The 18,947-nt window shown below is 42.2% G+C and overlaps 2 protein-coding genes across 3 annotated transcripts in view; both read right to left on the reverse strand.

Moving 5' to 3' along the window:
* Positions 1–449: 449 nt before the first annotated feature.
* On the reverse strand, positions 450–13,350 carry aldh8a1 (aldehyde dehydrogenase 8 family, member A1). Of its 2 annotated transcripts, none has more exons than XM_050058196.1 (8): positions 13,256–13,350; positions 8,751–8,930; positions 7,694–7,841; positions 6,338–6,493; positions 6,111–6,260; positions 5,751–6,007; positions 3,914–4,075; positions 450–3,829 (listed from the first exon to the last, which is right to left on the reverse strand). In XM_050058196.1, exons 2-8 carry the CDS (start codon positions 8,895–8,897, stop codon positions 3,377–3,379), a joined length of 1,473 nt encoding a protein of 490 aa, XP_049914153.1. In that variant the 5' UTR covers positions 8,898–8,930; positions 13,256–13,350; the 3' UTR covers positions 450–3,376. The 2 variants fall into 2 exon arrangements, with proteins under 2 accessions (XP_049914153.1, XP_049914152.1); XM_050058195.1 differs by lacking the exon at positions 13,256–13,350 and adding an exon at positions 9,245–9,533.
* A 2,654-nt stretch (positions 13,351–16,004) lies between these two features.
* hbs1l (HBS1-like translational GTPase) overlaps positions 16,005–18,947 on the reverse strand; it is a 39,440-nt gene continuing 36,497 nt past the window's right edge. The window contains exons 17-18 of the mRNA XM_050058187.1: positions 18,662–18,806; positions 16,005–16,835 (exon numbers count right to left, since the gene is read on the reverse strand). Coding sequence (XP_049914144.1) covers positions 16,824–16,835; positions 18,662–18,806 — 157 coding nt within the window. The 3' untranslated portion in view covers positions 16,005–16,823. The remainder of the gene's footprint in view (positions 16,836–18,661; positions 18,807–18,947) is intronic.

Genomic DNA, 18,947 nt, shown 5'->3' on the forward strand with positions numbered 1-18,947 from the left:
AATTAGCAGATGTGAACATGCTACCTTCAGTCATTTCACTCAACTTGCTGACATTCAGATTTCTCTCTCCAACCATCACATGGGACAGTTAGGCATTCATTCACCTTTCTTACATCAGCAGGTCAGACATGAAAACAACTCAATGTGTAACTTCCATGAGTACATAAGGTTTGCATGACGTAAAACGACAGATGACAGACTTTGACCGTGTCTGCAGCCATGAAGAAAAACACCACAACATATGTAAAGAACACGGCGTGCTGAAGAAAATGTAAAACTTTTCAAAGTGAATGTTAATCTGTCAGCAAACCCGTTGATTTCTGACCAACCCAGAATCCCTCATTCAGCTGTCGTTCACTGACACTGTGTCACAGGGTAAAAGATTGACTGCATTCCACAGACAACAATGGCTTAACTGGCAGTTTTAAAAACACACTGAAATACATGCGTCATTTATGTAAGGTGTTTTAATGTGGGACGACAGCCGTGTTACAACACAGCTGAAGAAATACCAGTACAGACGTTAGGTCAATTAGACAATGATTTGCTTTTTGGGTTAGGTTAGCCTGAGGCGTGTGTTGTACCAGTTCTCTATGTGTTCACCTTCACTATTAACGTTTTTTACTTTTCTTTTAGTATTATCATTGTTTGCATGACGTCTTTGCAGAGTTGCAGGCCTCATTCACCAATATCCTCCTAAGTTTTTTCATAAAATTCATCTTAGAAAGGGTCCCAAGAAGTCTTCGTCAGATCCATGGATTGTTCTAAAGCTGCATAATTAGCACCTGTGTTCTTATTATGATGACTCGCTCTCATAAGTGCAGTACGTGCAAGTTGAGGCCAACTGGCAGAGGTAAACACCTTGCAACTCCCCATAAAAGAGCATGAGACTGCAGGATAGCGTGAACACACAGAAATCAAAGAAGAGTTGCAAGAACTTACCCTGTGGTATCGGAATAATTGGAAAAATTAGTTTTCCACGGGGAAAATTCATGTAAATGCCCCTAAACAACAACTCTGAAAATATGTGAAAATTTTGGTGCACCAGTTGCTGAGTTGAAATCATATCTGCAGAAACATGGCGGACTAGTTGATGGTCATAAACTTTTCATTAATTCACATAATGCATGTATATTTTTTCCTCACATGTAATTTGTAATACGTTATTGGGTTGTAACCATTAGTTCCTGTCCACGCAGAGTGACCTAGATTAGTCTGAAAAGTCATTTGATAGCCATAGTCAGGAATATTTTAGCAGTGTGAAGGGACGTTCAGGTGCAGCAACGAGTCAGGGACAACATGACTTCAGACTGTTATCAAGGTGTTTAAATGCTCTGAGCAATACAAGACGACACATCTGCTGTTTCCTCGAGGAACTATCACGACGGTGAGAAAAGAAAAAATACTGGTGTGGACAGCAGAGGCACTTCAGCACCCCGGTGAGTCGTTCTTTATTTTGACACGTGCAGGAACTTGTTGTGGAGAATTCAGCGACTTGCCTGGCTTTCAAGCTGCACTTCACATGTAGCTACTGCTATCTGGTGGCGCCTGTTACATAACTACAACGACAGTTTGGCTGGGACATGAACAGACACAGTGACTGAAATAATAATAATAATGATAAAAATAGGACAAAAACACTTTACAATGACGTCACACATGTCCTGAAAGACGATCAGCAATGACTGCTCTTGGATCAAGGTGTCTGTCATGTCTGTTGGCAAAGACACGGCAAGATTTTATGACTCCATAATCGCCTAATCTGACATAGTGACTTTTGGAACGGACAAACATACGCCCCGTTTCCACCAAACACTTTCAGTATGGTACCTTTGGAACCAACAGTAACCCTTCAGACATGGTAGCTAGACCCTAGCGTTTCCACTGCAAACAGTACTCTTAAATGTGGGCGGGGTTGTTGTCGCTCACTGCTCCATCCAGCACTCACTGTATTTCCTCATCACCGGTGACACAGATGGAAGTCTGCACCTCGTTTATCGTCCACAGAACGAGGCTGCACGCCGACATTTTCAGAACAAAATCAAACAGGCTGCAGTGAGAGTCTCTCTCCATGGGATATTTAAGAACAGTGGGTTTGTGCATTTAGTCCTTCTCAGGCAAGCTCAGGGGTTTAGTGTTGCCCGAGCCCACAGGAACAACGCTCCACAATGCTTTTTTTTTTTTGCACATGAAGATTAGAATATATGCAGTTCACGTAATCTGGTCAAAATTAATATATGTTTTTAAACATCTTAAGTTCTACTCATTACTGAAGTCTGTGTCATCAAAGAGAGACAGAAGAAAACAACTGAAGTGATGGTCAAAGTTGTCACAGTGAAATTTAAGGTGTGTTGATGGATTCACGTCGTCATCTCATGCACTGAGTAACATTACAAGTTATCGTTCCACCTTAAAAGTCGCCGGCAGTCGGCCCAGTGAATTAAGTTACTTTTTCTCCGACTCCAGCTGCTGTGAGAGGCAGCAAAACATCCTTTCATTTTACAGTAACAGTTTACTAATAAAACTCTCCACAGTATGAACAGTGGTTACATGAGCCTCAAAACCAGCTACAACTCAGCCCTGAGCAGAGTGACCGTCCTCTATTGACCAATCAGACTGCAGTGTTCACAGCTCCACCTTTAGTACCAGATCTGTGTGCTAGGTACCCCAACAGAGGGGGGACCAAAAATGGGGACAGTACGGAACAGTTCCATTGGTACCATCCACAACTTTTCACAGTGGAAACAGAAAAAAAGCGTACCGAACTGAACTGTACCGTACTACTCGGTGGAAACGGGGCTTCAGTGTGTCGTATGAACCCTGCATAAGAACGGTTGGTGAATGAGGCCCGCTGTTCGTCCCTGAACTGTCATGCAGGACACGACCCTGCAGTGTAAACTTTTAAAGGATGTTGGATTAAGCTCCTGTTCCTGCTTCACAAATTGTACTCTTGACTTCTTTGCTTGAAATGGGAAATAAATGAGTTCCTGCCTTATCTGGTTTGACCTTGTCTGGTCTGGACTTTTTCAGATTTGAAGCCCTAACACACACATTACTCTGCCGCTGCACGGTCGAAGACAGTGGTTCAAAAATATTCAGCGGAGAACTCGTGAAAAAGGTGGGAATATGACAGTGTTTCATGCTGTGATACTGAACTTGACATTTCTATTGAATGGCTGTAATTCACTTGTGTTGTTCCACTGTGACTTTTCCTGACTTTTGTGTTCTATAAATGTGACTTAATTACAGGCTCTGGTAATCCGAGAGGGTGGGAACAGAAACTTATTGAAATTCCTGAGAGTTGCCGACAGAGGTTGATGAATGTCAAGATTAACTACAGAACTTTCTCCACATCTCTCTCTCCTTCCCTCCTCCCTCAGTGTTTGATGGTGACGGTCTTCACCTCGGTGAAGAAGTGGTACGAATCCTTTCCTCCCTCCCGCCCCACGCCAGAGTTCTTCATCCCTCCAAAGGGCAGGTTCAGATCTCTCACCAACCAGCAGTTGGTCCACACCAGACCTGCCTGTAACCGCCTGGCCACCCGGTGAACCTTCCCCACATCCTGCGACCACACTGTGGCCGCCAGACCATAACGCACGCCATTGCCCTTGGAGACGGCCTCGTCCTCTGTGTCGAAGGGGCTGATGCAGGTGACGGGGCCGAAGATCTCGTCCTGCATCACGCGGGAGCTGTCAGACACGCCTGAGATGACGGTGGCAGGCATGAAGTAGCCGCTGGCATTGCGCTCAGGGAGGTCCAGCTGGTCAACCCCCTCGCCACAGTGGATGATGGCGCCTTCGGATTTGGCGAGTGCTACAAAGCTACGTACCTAATGATGAAGACAAAAAGGGATGTCAACTAAAATCATATAGGTCAATCGTAAACTGTTCGTTCACAGTATTTATCTCATCACCTTCTCCAGGTGCTCTTTGCTGATGAGCGCCCCGTTGTTGTTGCCGGGGTCAGAGGGCACGCCTGTCGTCCACTTCTTGGCTGCAGCCACAAACTTTTCCAGGAATTCAGAGTAAATACTTCTCTCTACATAAATCCTGCTGGTGCACAGGCAGATTTCACCCTGAGAGAAGGAAACACAGAGAGTCTGAACTAAAGCATTGACTGTTCAGGACACTGTTTTCATGCATCTGCCTGTGACCAAACACAGGCTGTGAGCTCCCCCATGTGGACAAACCATCTCACTGCACCCTCATTACACGGGGATGGAGACACATCAGTTCTTCACACAGATCACAGCCTTCATTTCATTCACATTAAAGGGATAGTTCAGGTTTTTTTTAAGGTGCGTTGAATGGATTACTTATCCATAGACATTATATTACATACAGTAGTTGTCAGTTGGCAGGCTGGAGTCCAACATGGAAGCTAAGCAATGTGCTGCTGATGAGTGTCAGCAGTAAAACATATCTTAACCAACACTGGGCAATATGAAGATATTATGTCATTATCGAGATATGAGACTATATATTGCATAAATGGTGTTTTTTCCCTCGTGTTAACATCTGAATTACAGTAAAGTGATGTACTTACCAGACTTTATATTTGTTATAACACTTGCCTTGACACATTTTGTCGTTACATCCAAATTATTGATGGCTATTGAAATATCTCATTGTGTTAATATTTTCTGATAAAAATGAAATAAAACAAATAGTCATCCCTACAACTTTTTGCATCAGAGAGGATATTTTGTCACAAATACTATGTTTGATTTTGTCTCCCAGTCCTAGCATCTGAGAAGATTTGAAAATATTGTGATATAATTTCAGGACATATCGCCCAGCCCTAATTTTAACCACCTAAAAACAGAGTCCCACCTAAAAAAATATCAAAATCAGTTAAAGTGTGTGTTATATTTGAGATATTTTCACTGCTTTACCTTTCTGTCAGACAGTAATCTCCACTGAAAAACTTAGTAGTTACTATATCGCTCTCTTCAAAGCCAGACTGCATTGAAAAAAACAGTAATTTTAGCTTGCTGAACAGAGGAGCTGCTGGTCTACCACTGCCACTTCTTTTGTTTGTCTTATTGTGTGACTGGCATTTAAAACAGTAGTTCAGATTCACCAAAGTCACACAATAACACAAAGAAACTAACTTATCGAGGCAGCTGTAGACCAGCAGCTCAAATGCTCAGCAAGCTAAAATGACTGTTTTTGTCAATGGAGTCTGGTGGCGTTGAAGAGAGCATAGATAGGTGACTGAAGCCATTAACGGCTTTTTACCTTGTTACTGGCTGTGAAAGCGGTGAAAATACTCTACTCTACTCTGGCTTAGCTTCCATGTTGGACTCCAGCCTGCTTCTCCAAACTGGGGGCGTGCTGACTGACATCTACTGTAGATATACACTGAGTATGGATAATTACCCCATACAACCCTGCTTCAAAAAATCCACACTATCCCTTTAAACGTAAAAATATAAAGTGCTTTCAAAAAAAGAGTTGGGGCTGCTGGGCCCCATTTGAACCTTTAGTCTTTATGCTAAGCTAAGCTAACTGGCTGGTCATGGAAGTCTCTCAACACAGATAAATTCTAATTCTGTGGGAAACACTGAATGCTCCTAATAATAGGCTCCAAATCTGTGACAGCTTTGCAACTATTTTGGCAGTATTCACTTGCTCCCACAATTTCATTGCAAAAAACGGCTAAAAATACACATTCACTGCATATTTTTTTAGTAAAGTTGTTGTAACATCAGGCATTTTAGCAACAGTCCTAAAACACTCTTTTCTTACCTGGTTGGAGAAGCTGGAGCGCACCGTGGTCTGGATGCAGTTGTTCAGGTCTGCATCAGCAAACACAATGGCAGGGTTTTTACCTCCCAGCTCCAGGGACAGCTTCTTACAGTAGGGGGCGCTCCGCTGTGTGATGTGCTGGGCAGTTGCCGTGGAGCCAGTGAAGGAGATTAAAGGGACGTCAGGATGGCCCACGAGGGCGTCGCCTGCTTTGGGGCCCGTGCCAAATACCATGTTGACTACTCCTGGAGGAACACCTGCAGAGACACCAGGTTCATGGATCCATCAGTCACTTCTTTGCACTTAGAATCCTGTGTGTGTGAGTGTATTGCTGTTGCATTGTGGGTGCTGTAGTCCTACCAGCCTGCTGCATCAGCTTGCACATCATCCAGGCAGTCACAGAGGTCATCTCGCTGGGCTTTGCCACCACTGTGTTGCCCGTAGCAATTGCAGGTGCAATCTTCCAGGTCAGCAGGTACAGGGGGAGATTCCAGGGGCTGATCAGACCGGCTACACACGACAACAGCATCGTCACATAAAACACAAATACATTTACAGGTTTTAATGCAAACAGTGTGAGCTCTCACCCACTCCCACGGGGCAGCGGATGGTGTAGTTCAGGCAGCCCATGTGGTCCATCTGGGAGCAGTCATTGGTGTGGTGGAGCAGCGATGACGCAAAGAAGCGGAAGTTGTATGCCGAGCGGGGAATGTCCACAGTGCGTGCGAATGTCACTGTTTTACCTGTAATGTTTCACCACAGATGCACAAGTCACCAACAGAAGAGACTAACACAGCACTGGCTTAGATATTCTTAAGGATTTAAGGACGCAAGATGAGGAGTAGTTTGGTCCACGTAAGATACTGCACATCCCCAGATGTGAAATATAGAATACATCAAACGCTGAGATTTTCCTCCAGTTCTAAGTTCATCTGAAACCGAGGGGCTTCATAACAACACTGCAGTGCAGCGTCAACGTAAAAACAAACCCACATCAATATACAGTATATTATATATAGGCTATAGTGTGACCAGAAATAGAACTGAGTCCTCTTTCAAATGAACCGACAAAGTGAACACAAAAAGAATCGAGTCACTTTTCTGTTGGTTTACTTTTTGGTGCACTTTAAGGATATTTTCACATATAGTCCTTTTTAAACAAACTGAACTCAGTCCTCTTAAAGTGGACCAAAAAGTGGACCAACAGAAACGGGACTTGGTTCTTTTTGTGTTCACACTATAGCTTATATATAATATATCTTGTATGTTGATGTAGGTTTGTTTTTATGTTGACGTGGCCCTACGGTGCAGTTATGACGCCCCTCACTTTCCGACGAAATTAAAATTGAAGGAAAACCTTAGTGTTTCTGTGCTGTAGACTGTTGCTGTTTGATGTATTCTACTTTCCACATCTGGAGACGTGCAGTATCTTCCTTGGACCAAACTACTCCTCGTCCTGCGTCCTTGCAAATGTTACAGGCCGGTGTGGTTTCGTTGTTTTTTCAAGCGTCCCAGTGCAACAGCACGTGATCTAGGGGGCTAAACACAAAGGCAAAAAGCAAAGAGAACCTGGAGCACTTTGTGTTCACAGTGCACAGATTACGTGAACCACACTGCAGACTTGAAGCGAGGTCTGAGTTCACATATGCGCACTAAATGCTGAGTCACCACTCTGAGTCCATTTAGAGGGCTGAAAAGGACTATATATGAAAACACCCTTGGTGCACAACATATTTCATAATCTAATTCACAGACCATCATAAACTTTAAGTATTTTTATGCTCTTTTGATTTTTTGAGCCCATTCCATGACTATATTTCCTCTAGTGCAGAAACTGCATGTAAGGGTTTTGAAATTTGGATACTAAATGATGCTAAATTCAAGGAGTTGAGCCACTGACCCAGCGCTACTGACCGATGCAACATTAAGACAGTATCAGACACCTTGGTCTCTGGACTCAGCCTGGGCGAACTCCTCCAGGTTTTCATCGATCAGGTTGGCCAGCTTGTTGAGGATCTGAGCTCGCTGCTCTGGGCTGCGGGCAGACCAGTCGGGGAAAGCTTCTTTAGCTGCTGCCACCGCTGCCTCCACCTGTGGGCAGTGATGCATCGAGAAATGTGAGTGTTCTGTGTAGCTTTCAGATGATGCTTACATTACTTCACTGGTTTCCAGCAGGGGCAGAGCCAGACATTGTGAACATTCGAGGCTCAGTCTAAACCTAGGGGGGATCTGGGGATATTTTCCATTAACATCAGCTATATGCACCATTTTTCCAGCTATTAGAGATTTAAAATCTGTTTCTGCAAACTGGAGGCGTGTTGGCCTCCATCTACTGCAGGTAATACACTGACTATGGTCAAGTACCTCATAAAACCTCACCTCAAAACATCTGAACTTTCCCTTTAAGGCTTACCAGCATGTTTCATGTGTTTAATAATTAGTTCACTGTTGACTCGGTTAAGTGCAAAGGTGCTTCACTCCGACTATAACCCCTCTGAAGCAGTGTTTCACATGCAGCATCTGAACGCGGATATTCATGGTATACATCACCAGTAATAAAATGCAATGCAGCTCAACATCCTGCAATAAAGACTACCTTTGTAAAGTTTATGAGATTATAACTGTTATGTAATAGCATGGGAAAAAGAGCATAACATTGAAATCACTAACTCACAAACACTGACACAAAGACAGCAACATGATGAGTCATGCCAGATTGGAATCTCTCAGAAATTGCAACATGTGCCAAACACAGGTCAACAAGGTACAGTATGGCCAGCACTCTTGTGACCCTGCAAATATTTCTTTGTGGCAATTCAGAAATTACAACACTGCTTTTACAAGATTTCAACATCAAACCTTTGAAATGTTTCACTGCAGGGCTTTTGCAGCAAAGGAAAGCAACCTGGCCTGTCTGCACGTATTCTCTGTGGAGAAAGTACCAAGTGCATAAGGCAGTGTGACAAATATCTTGAGTAATACTGGTTGAGGACGACCCACCTCCTCCTTGCCACTGTCAGGCACCTTGCAGTAAACCTCTCCGATGGACGGGTCATAGGAGTCGATGTGACTCCGACATGAGACGAACTTCCCTCCGATGAAGTTCTCTAGGACCAGGTATGAGCTCTGCTGCGAGGTCTTCGACATGGCTGTGACACTATACCAGACTAATACAACAGACTGAAAATGACAGCAGACAAAGCAGTCAGTGTCTCTAACCACATGAATCCAGCTGTTAAGAGCGAGTAACCTGGCCTTGCACTGATCCTCCCACTTTACAGCTTCCTCCTGTGTCACATTTCACAATAAAAGGCACTGTGGTGTGCAGCAGCAGCAGCAGCAGGCTAATCATTGTCCCTGTCACTGATAACAGCTCACTGAAAAGAAGCTTTCCACAGCAGGTCTATAAATGAATTATAATGTTTATTTATAAAGTTCATTTTTACCGTTATTATACCTCTCAGTCAGTGGCTTGTTAGTGGGGGCATACGTACAGACAGTGGAGCTGATGTTGTGGTTGGCAGCATCTTAACATTCGAAGAACAAGAAGAAGAACAAGAAGATGGTGCCTTCCGAATACTTCTTCTTCTTACTTTTAGCAGGTACTGCAGCTGCCCTTGAAAAGTGCACACTGCTGCATGCAGTATACCCACAATCGGACATACTTTTTCCTCATAACATTACAACCTGAACTTTGACCCTCTTACTCATATATCGGTGACACTGGAGGCACGGCATGACTTTGCCAAGTAGGACATGTTCCTGGATCAACATCCCACATCGCGTTCTCGGACCAACAACCAATCACAGCCCTCTGACATCATCAGTGTGCTGCACCTGTGCTTTTTTTTGCTTCTAGTTTTCCAAATTGAAATTAGTACAATTACACAAAATCCTCAGTAGCAGTGACCAAAAACCTTGTAAGCTACTGCAGAGTTAGCGAGTTAGCTTGCTAACTAGGTTGGCTACGCTAACAAGAAGGCTTGCCAATAGACTACAATATTAGTAAGTTAGCTTGCTAACTAGGTAGGCTACGCTAACAAGTAAGCTTGCCAATAGACTAGAATATTAGTGAGTTAGCTTGCTAACTAGGTAGGCTACACTAACAAGTAAGCTTGCCAATAGACTAGAATATTAGCGAGTTAGCTTGCTAAGTAGGTAACGTTAGGCTATGTTAACAAGTAACACATATTGTCCACTGCGCAGAGGATTGTGGGTCAGAGCAGCCAGAAAGCATTCTGGCTTACAAACTGAAAAATCGGACCATATGTAGTAGTACATCCTGGTAGTTTTGGTATACCGCATTTGACATAGCCTACTATGTATTTACACATACTAAATCTTTTTCTTGCACACTATAGTATGGTAGTATGGGTATTGGAACGCACAGAAACACGGGCGTAAATGTCGACAGTGCAGGCAGTGCAGTTGCACTGGGGCCTGTGGGGGGCCTTGAGAATGCTCGCTATCTTGGAACTACACCTGTGTGTATTTTAGTTTTTAAATTGCATTAAGAATGGTGCCATTTGCTATAAAATGCAAACCCGTAACTGTCATAATTTTATTTCATTTCTGGGTAAAACAGACAGTAGCAATCTATAACAAAATTAAATGCTTATTCTACAAAAACTATAAAGTCTCTGAATAAACTATATACAAAAAATATTAATTAAATGAATAATTTCTTATTCTCTTTGATATTTTGGTCATATACAGGTATGCAATGGTGACTGTTAGATAACGTCTGTCAATGTTGTTTGATGTCCAGTCTATATTTGATCATGTGACAATACTGTAGCTTGTTTAGGCTCAAAATCTGTCACAACTAGATTTAAATGAGAGCAGCTGCTGTCATTAAAGTATCTGTTTCTACTCAATATTTTTCAAAAATTAAAAAAAAAGTTATTTCAGTCATTTTTGTTGAAGCTTCTCTGTATTGAGCCCAATTAGGGAAGACTGGGGTCAGTTGGCATGCAGCTGTTAAGTGGTCCTTTGAAGGTCACTGAAACAAAAATGTCAGCCTATCCTTATGAGTCGTATTATATCCTATGAAAATGCACACCCAATGGTTCGTATGATATCCTATGAATTTGCGCCCTGTGAGTGACGTTAGGTAGTTAACGTACAGTCACATACTTCACATAAAGTTACGGAGGTTAGGTTTGGTCAGCTAAAGTTACTGTGGTTAAGTTTAAAAAAAAGAAACATGGTGACAACGTACCTTAAAATGACTCAATGTTCCACAGCTCCAAACACCAGTTTCCTGGGGAAAGTCCCGGGGGAAAGACCGGTGTTTTATGACCCAACCGCCTCACCAACCTTCAGCCTTTTTTGACCATGTCCTTTATTCTTTACATGACGGTAGCCATCACAAATACCTGGATTATACACAAGTAACTGGCTCATGGTTATGTACAATAATTTTGGTGCATTACTTTTCAAAGGAAAACATATGAACTGTTTATGAGAACAGCCTGAACAACAAAATGTTTGCTGTCTTGAGCTGCTCTCATCTAGTGTGTTAAAACATATAAAAGTCATGAACTTCTTTAATAAGGGTAATTTTAGTTTTATAGAATTGAAACTGTGTTAGAGATATTGGAAATGTGTTACTTCTAGTTTATAGATGAAGAAATCGACTACATTTTGATCTCAAATTTGAAATTGTGATAAGTGATGGTAGCTAGCGAAAATAATTTCATCACAAAGCTGGTAGGTACATCTGAATGTAAATTTAAGGTAAATTCTGTTTGGGTATTTTGAAAGGGGAAAAAACTCGTTTTTAAAGATTTAAAACAATATTTTTATAGTTAGTTCATTATCATTATTTTAAATAGTCAATTGCAAAAGTAATTAGACATTTATACTGATAAATGGCTTGAAAATGGGAACGTTTTGTTTGACTTGTTAAAATTGTTTTTATTGGTTTTGTTATTATATAGTTAAAATATATTTATAATGAGACCTTAACCTTTCATTTGATGCTGATTAGAATATTCGAAATAAATGTATTCAAATTAATTAATTTATTCTAAATAAATTATGCCAGAGAAATACGACAGAGCGGAAAGTGTGTCAACCAACCCCAGTCTCCCCTACAAGCTTGGACTCCTTTATGTTAGATTAAAAGTGAAGCTCATTCAGCTCATTCTTGGTCTTGGAGAAATAAATTAATGTAAGGTGAAACTGACTTCAAATTCAGGCCACAGTACCCAGGGAAAAAAAAAAAACAGAAATGTGAACAAGTCAAACTCCACCTGCTGATTGAGCCACACTATTGCCAGAAAAAAATGTTGGAATTGTACGTCTCTGAAGACCTCAGATACGTTACATTGCCACATAATTATGTTTTGGATATGTTGAAACTTTACATTTCAACAATGCTGTGGTTAATATGGTTAGGGTTAGGCACAAAAACCACTTACATATGGTCAGGAAATTATCATGTTTTGGTTTAAATTGCCACTGTCCCATTAGGAAAAACACAAACTGGTCGTTACTTAAGGGTGCTTTCACACCTGCCCTGTTTGGTTCAGTTCAATCCAAGTCAAGTTCGTTTGCCCCCTCAGTGCGGTTCGTTTGGGCAGGTGTGATCACAGCAATCACACTCAGGTGTGCACCAAAACAACCAGACCAAGACCTCCTTGAAGAGGTGGTCTCGGTCCAGTTACAAACGAACTCTGGTGCGGTTTGTTTGTGGTGAGAATGTGTTCCGACCTGGATCTGAACCAACTGCAGTCACATGACACATTGTTTGGGTTAAACATGAGCATGTTACAGTCCTGGAGGATTATTAATGTGCACCTCCTCCTGTACTGCCTTAATATGCACATTCAGCACATCCAATGCATCAAAACATTGTTTTCTAGTTGGAGCCGCGCCTCGTTTTCAAACTGTATGGTTTGACTAAAATGAACAATGACAGCAATATAGTCCACGATGAGCAGCGCTAACATCAACCTGCGTAGTTGTCCCTCCATTGTGACATTAGAAAGTGACACATTTATCTTCTTCAACGTTTTGTTTACTTCCTGGATTCTTCCCACATGGAAATTCTGACCAGTCAAGAGCAGCTTTCTCATGCAGGCCTTTTATCTGGTCCACAAAATTAGTCCATGATTCAGACCAAAGCAAGACAACTCTCGGTCTGGAAGCACTGTAAGAGTAACTCTATCCTCCATCCCCTCCATTGCCAGATGACACAGTCAGCTCATGTACAACATCACTCTAGAAACGCTGATATGAAATGTGCAACCACATGTTTTGGTGGTTTGCAGAAATGTGCAGCAGCGGCCCTTCTTCTGGTAACTGGGTGATGTGAAGCTCCAGAGCGATGACTAAATGAACCGATGAGGTTTTGTTGCGGAGACAGATGAGCAGCAGGTCTGACGGATCAGTATTCAAGTACATGCTGAGCACAAGTCTCTCTGCTTCAAGAATTCTTATATAAATGTCAAAGATTAACCCCTCACATGCTCAGAGGAAGGCTGCGGCCTTTAACTCACCAGTAAATGTCCACGTCATGTACTGTGTCCCTGAGCACAAGAAGAAATACTAACCCACACTTGAAGGGAAAGAACTTTTTGTCAGGACAACGCCAAAGTAAACTACAAAGTGTTTCACAGCAGGCTTGTTAGATCATGGCGCCTTTAGTGTTTGTTTTAGGTTTGTGTACACTAGTGTGTCAACCGTGTGAAACTCGGGCTATAGAAAGTGCTTATTCAGAGAGGCGACTTCTGGTGAGGAAGCCGCAGCATTACTCATCCATTTCCAGAGAAAGTGATTCATCATCACGGTACGAGCCGCCACACTAGCACTAACAACTGTTCTTATCATTCTAGATGCCTTCAGGGCCCCTCAGGACATCTGTAGACTTTAAGGTTTTGTATGTTTCAAACGTTGTTTGTTTCAAACGTGCTCCAAGGTGACTTTGCTGGCCTGATGGAAGCTGCACTTTCCACACCAAATTCTTACGCACTGATCTTTCTGTGTTGTAGGTAAGACTTATGAAGTGTGTTGTTTAAATGCATGAGTTGCTGAACACCATCATGCACAGTCTGGTGGAAATTCCTCTACATGAGGCTTTTCACTGGGTTGAATTAAGAGATTGCGACGATCACTGATATGGACCATCATCAGTGCAAAGCAAGCAGCCTTGTTGTCAGATGTCTTTCGGTCAGTGTTTGCTTGATCTCTCCGCTGCTGTTGTGATTTTTTTCTGGAGTCTGAAATAAGTCATGATCAAGGTCTTTGTGCAACTGCAGACGCTGTACTGAGTCATATCATATAATCAGCCATATTAGATTGAATGATTGTCAATTAGCCGTACGTGTCAACTTTTACAGAGACGACAGAATCACCTAAAGCAGGTCCACAGAGGACACAGTAACCGTCTAAGTTGCTGGTGCGTCAGTCACAAACACTGCCAAGTCATGTGATAAAGCAGAACTTAGAAAAAAGAATCATTAGTATAATTATAAAAGCGAAAAGTAATCTCTGTCTTTCCTTCACATATCTTGAAAACCGCTCATCTGACCTACTTCACACTTGGTGGTTGTACTGCTACAGACCAAAGGAAGTGCAGTATTGAATTTGGTGCAATTTGGACACAACATGTTCAATATTAATAAACTTTGAATAAACACCCAAACAGCGCTCCGTGTCTCTAGTGTAGGCGGGGCTTCAGGGCTCTTCAGGGCTCTGCAGACCATCTGCAACTACACTGAGGTCAACTGAGCCGTCGTTGGCAAATGCACAGTCAAACTAGCATTATAATGCTGGAGGATGATGGATAAAAGGATAAAGACAGATCCATACTACAGCAATAATTTCTCACATTTGATATACGGAGTAAAAACGGCATAATATTGCACATTATATGACATTCAAATCCAAAAGTACTTAAAATTATTCTACTGTCCCGCTTTTTTTTAAAGGGGGTAAGAAAATAAATTATAATTATTTCATCTTTTTTTGTTGTTGTTGTTCTCTGTAAAGTGTCTATGAGTTTCCAGAATAATGCTATATAAATCCTATTATTAGGGTCCTTGAAATGCAAGGAATTTTTCTTCTTCTTCTTCTGACAAATGAATTGCCTTTTTGGGAGGCTTAACATACTCAAAAACTCATGAAACTTTGCAGATATAGCAGAACTGGTGAAAAATTTTATATTTTAAGGGTCTCATGCTCGGGTCCCAAAAAAATCGTTCAGTAGCGCCACCTACAAAATTTCAATGAAACAGCCCCCAGAGCTGATTTAACCTATGTGTATGACACTGGGTTGGCATGTGTAACACTCCGAGACGTACAAAAAAGCCTCTTGGAGGCATGCTCTAAACCCAACAGGAAGTTGGCCATTTTGAATTTACTGTGCAATTTTGGTGCATTTTTGGCCATTTCCAGGGGTTCTAAATTAACAAACTAGGTATTAGTAGTAGTATCAAATAATCATCATTGACTTATCACTAAAAAAAAAAAAAAAAAGTCCTTATTTTATGAATTTTTAATGGATTCTTGTCTAATCTAATCTAAAATCTAATTAAAGATCTAATATCTAAATAAAGATTCATTCCTGGACAACCCTCGTGAACGCAAACACGCCATCTGGCATTATGTACATGAGTGTAGGGTTTTTGCGGACAGGAAGTGAACCCCAAGTCATCTTTTTGTCCCTTCTGAAGGATTTCTATTTTGAGTTTACAAACATATTTACATGTATTTTTATTATCGAATGGAAAACATAAAGGCAGTGATGTTTGTTTTGGGATGAATTTCACTCTTTCCGTCGACTATATGTTCATTAAATTATGATCTCTCATGTTTCCGGTCTCTCAACAGTCATGGAAAAGTTTGTAAAACTGGAACTCTGGTCACCGCAGTTAGACATGCATGTATCACCTCAGAGTCCACAACAGGAAACTATAATCTGTTTACAGGTTTACGTGTTGCGGGCATTTTTTTAAAACTCTAAACCCTTCTCCACGCGTTCACACTGAGATGTGTCTTTTGCGGTGCTTTCCACTCCAGCGGGAACAACCCCAGCTGTGTCACTGTCGAACCTGACTGGAAATGATCACCTCTACACTCTCACTTCCTACTTGCTTGTTGGTGTGTATTTCGACAGACAGAAAACTCCCGATTTCTCCACACTTTGATTTCGCTGGCGGATGCTCTTTTTTTTTTTTTTTAAGGATTATTTTTTTCTTTTTGATAAAAAAGGGACACTTCAAACCAAATCAAAAGTCGAACCACAGATTACTGATGTCATGTTCATTTTGCATCGTCGTCCTTCACACCACCTTCACCAACACATGGAGAAAACAGAAACACAGCTCGTCCTCCTCGTCTTAGCCGAGTTTTTGATTGAAAAAGAAACACTGCTCAAAAAGCATGTTGGTGCTTTACTGTAGAAGCATTTCAAGTCTTTTTTTTTTACATAAATGAGAATTATGTCTCTGTCCAGAGGTGGAAATTGAAGTTTCCCTTTTTGTTCATAAACTTTGCTAGTGTCCCCTCGGCTTTGTCATGTGAGATGGAAACATTCTTAATGGTAAAAATAATATTAAATGTTTTGCTTTCAACCGCACAACACAACACCTCACTCTTTCATTTCTGTCTGGATTTTAAATCAGTCATTTCAGGTCAGCGGTTTTGATTAGGAGAGCCTATTCATTGATCAGCAGTGGCGCCTTCCTGGACAGTACAGTGACATTAATCACTGTGGAAACCTTGGCGTGATAAAAATGTCTTTCAGAGTCGGATTATATTGATTTGACTTGATGAAACAGTGAATTTAGAGCGACAGGGTTTTTAATAACAAGCAAACAGGCAGACGGCGGGGAAATGTGAAGTTTGACGGAGGAGGCTGCTCAGCGTCTTGCCACGTGGTATCTGTGCAGTTAGTGTCGATCGGAGCAGCCAGGCGAAGCAGCCGCTGCGCTGGATGGAGAGGTGGATGGATGAATGTGACGCTGAGTCCATGAGGGACATTGTTTGAGGAATTGCACTTTGTCTCTGGCTGCATGCAGTTTCCTGTGCAGGGTCTGATTGGCTCTGCGTCGATGGGAGTGCTCGTCATTCTTTGATCTGCGGGGAGGGAAAATCAGAAGGACACTTTATCAGAACAGGTAATATCATCTTTTAAAAAGATGTTTTTGAGCATACACAAGCTCACTTTTTATTTTGTATTTCTCTGTAATGTAGCACAGTGTTAACAATGTTACTGATACTATTCTCAACTCAAACCATTGTGTTGCCCCGCCCAAAATATATCATTTAATAATTATATTAATATTCTAAACATGCAGGCGATTAGTCGACTGATGGCTCTAAATGATGACTATTGGTCAGCTATAAAAATACGTAGAGTAGAAAGGGGCATCACATACAAGTAGTTTAAAATATCAACCCATTTTTATCCAGTAGCACCTAAGCTAGAGGCTTTTCTCATTTCCCAGTTTGTACATCCTTGATTTCTTTCCGCGCCTCCTCTCCTCAACTCTTAAGCAAGGTTTATGCTTCTGCTTACCTATGACACAGAGGGCTGTGCGGAGGCGTCGCGTCCCTCTGCGATCTACGCAGACATGCCACATGCACCTCCAAAAAATTGTAACCACGAGTCGAGGCAACACGGACCAAGAGCTACGATTGGTCCTTCAAACTACATAATTTCCGGCATTTCGCAAGGTTTTACTTCCTGCTGCAGTACCACAACACCGCCATTTTCAAAAGTCTCGATTGTTCAATGTCGATCATTTCGAGCTCCAGCAACAGTCTTTCTCTCTCGGTCACCAACTTCACTGTGACTAGAGCAAAGCCGGAAGATAAACAAACAATGAACGAGCAATGACCATAGACATCACAGAGTCTAGGTAGGTATACGAAAGAACACCGCGCCCTCAAGTGTTTTGGCGGGGAATTGCATAGCGACATAGACCAACAGGACGCAGAACTATGATAGGCACACAGCAACTGCGTGCACGTTGCGTCGCAGAAGCATAAAGAAACTTTTAGTCCCTCCCACCTGAGATGCGAGCAGAGGAGGCAAGGAAGAGACACGAGGAGAGAGGAGTCGAGGTAACGGGCCCTTCAAGGAGCAGTGTGTAAGATTTAGGGGGTTTTATTGCCATCTAGCGGTAAGGACTGCAAATTGCAACCAGCTGAAACTCCTAGCTGGAGTTCCTTCACTGTTCATCGCTCACCTCATTTCTGATCCAGACGTTCAGGAGGTTTTTACTGGAAGCTGAATTATCCACAGAGGTCTCTCCCTCTCCAAAACAAATGATCCCAGTGATTTAAAACAGTGACTGAAACACTGAATAAAGCTGTTTAACTTAAAAAAGGGGGGGTTCCGACGCTCTAGTTGCGGAAGGGCAGCTAACTATAGTGGCCGAGTAAAGACTCGAACAGCCAGTGTTTGATTTGTCTTTTCCGGGACGCTGTAGAAACATGGCGGTGCAGCACGGCAATCTCTACAGACGAGGACCCACTTCCTGTGTAGATATAAACGTCTCGTTCTAAGGTAACAAAAACACGGCGATTCTTTTTTTTAGATGATTGTACACTGAAGAAAATACACTTATTATATTATATGCCATTTCTGCCAATATATCCCTCGAAATCCTACACACTGGACCTTTAACAGAATGAGATGTCCATGCTCTTTCATACGTCACAGTTGCTGAAAAGACTTTGAGGAAGGATACACCTGCATCCTCACTAAAAGCTCCTGCAGCGCGCCTCTCTCTCCTCGTTCTTCTCTCTTTGACATAGATTTCAGGAAGTGAGACATCCGCCAAGATGGTACGCTGAGATCGATTTCCAGGTCACAGGCAGGAGGACGGAGAAGAGAGCGGACGAGGAGGAACAAAAAAGAGGAATGAGAAAAGCCTCAGATACTGTTCAGACTTTACCTCAGTGACAACCCCTGCAGCGATGGTTGAGCCGACGTATCTGAGCATGAAGCGTCCCAGCTCCTTGTAGTCCTTGTATAACTCTAATGACACCGGCCTGTGAGTCTGGATCTCCACGATGGCGTTCATGCCTTTACTCAAACACCTTCAGAGAACAGAAGAATACAATAAATCTTTTGTGTCCATCAGGGTGGAACTTTGTCTTTGGCTCATCAAACACAAGAAATGGCAACATAAGACGCAGACAGGCGGTTAGTGATGTTTTCAGTCAGTTTGTTGAGTTGAG

The sequence above is a fragment of the Epinephelus moara genome, chromosome 12 (genome assembly GCF_006386435.1).
Source record: "Epinephelus moara isolate mb chromosome 12, YSFRI_EMoa_1.0, whole genome shotgun sequence".
Taxonomy (NCBI): Eukaryota; Metazoa; Chordata; class Actinopteri; order Perciformes; family Serranidae; genus Epinephelus; species Epinephelus moara.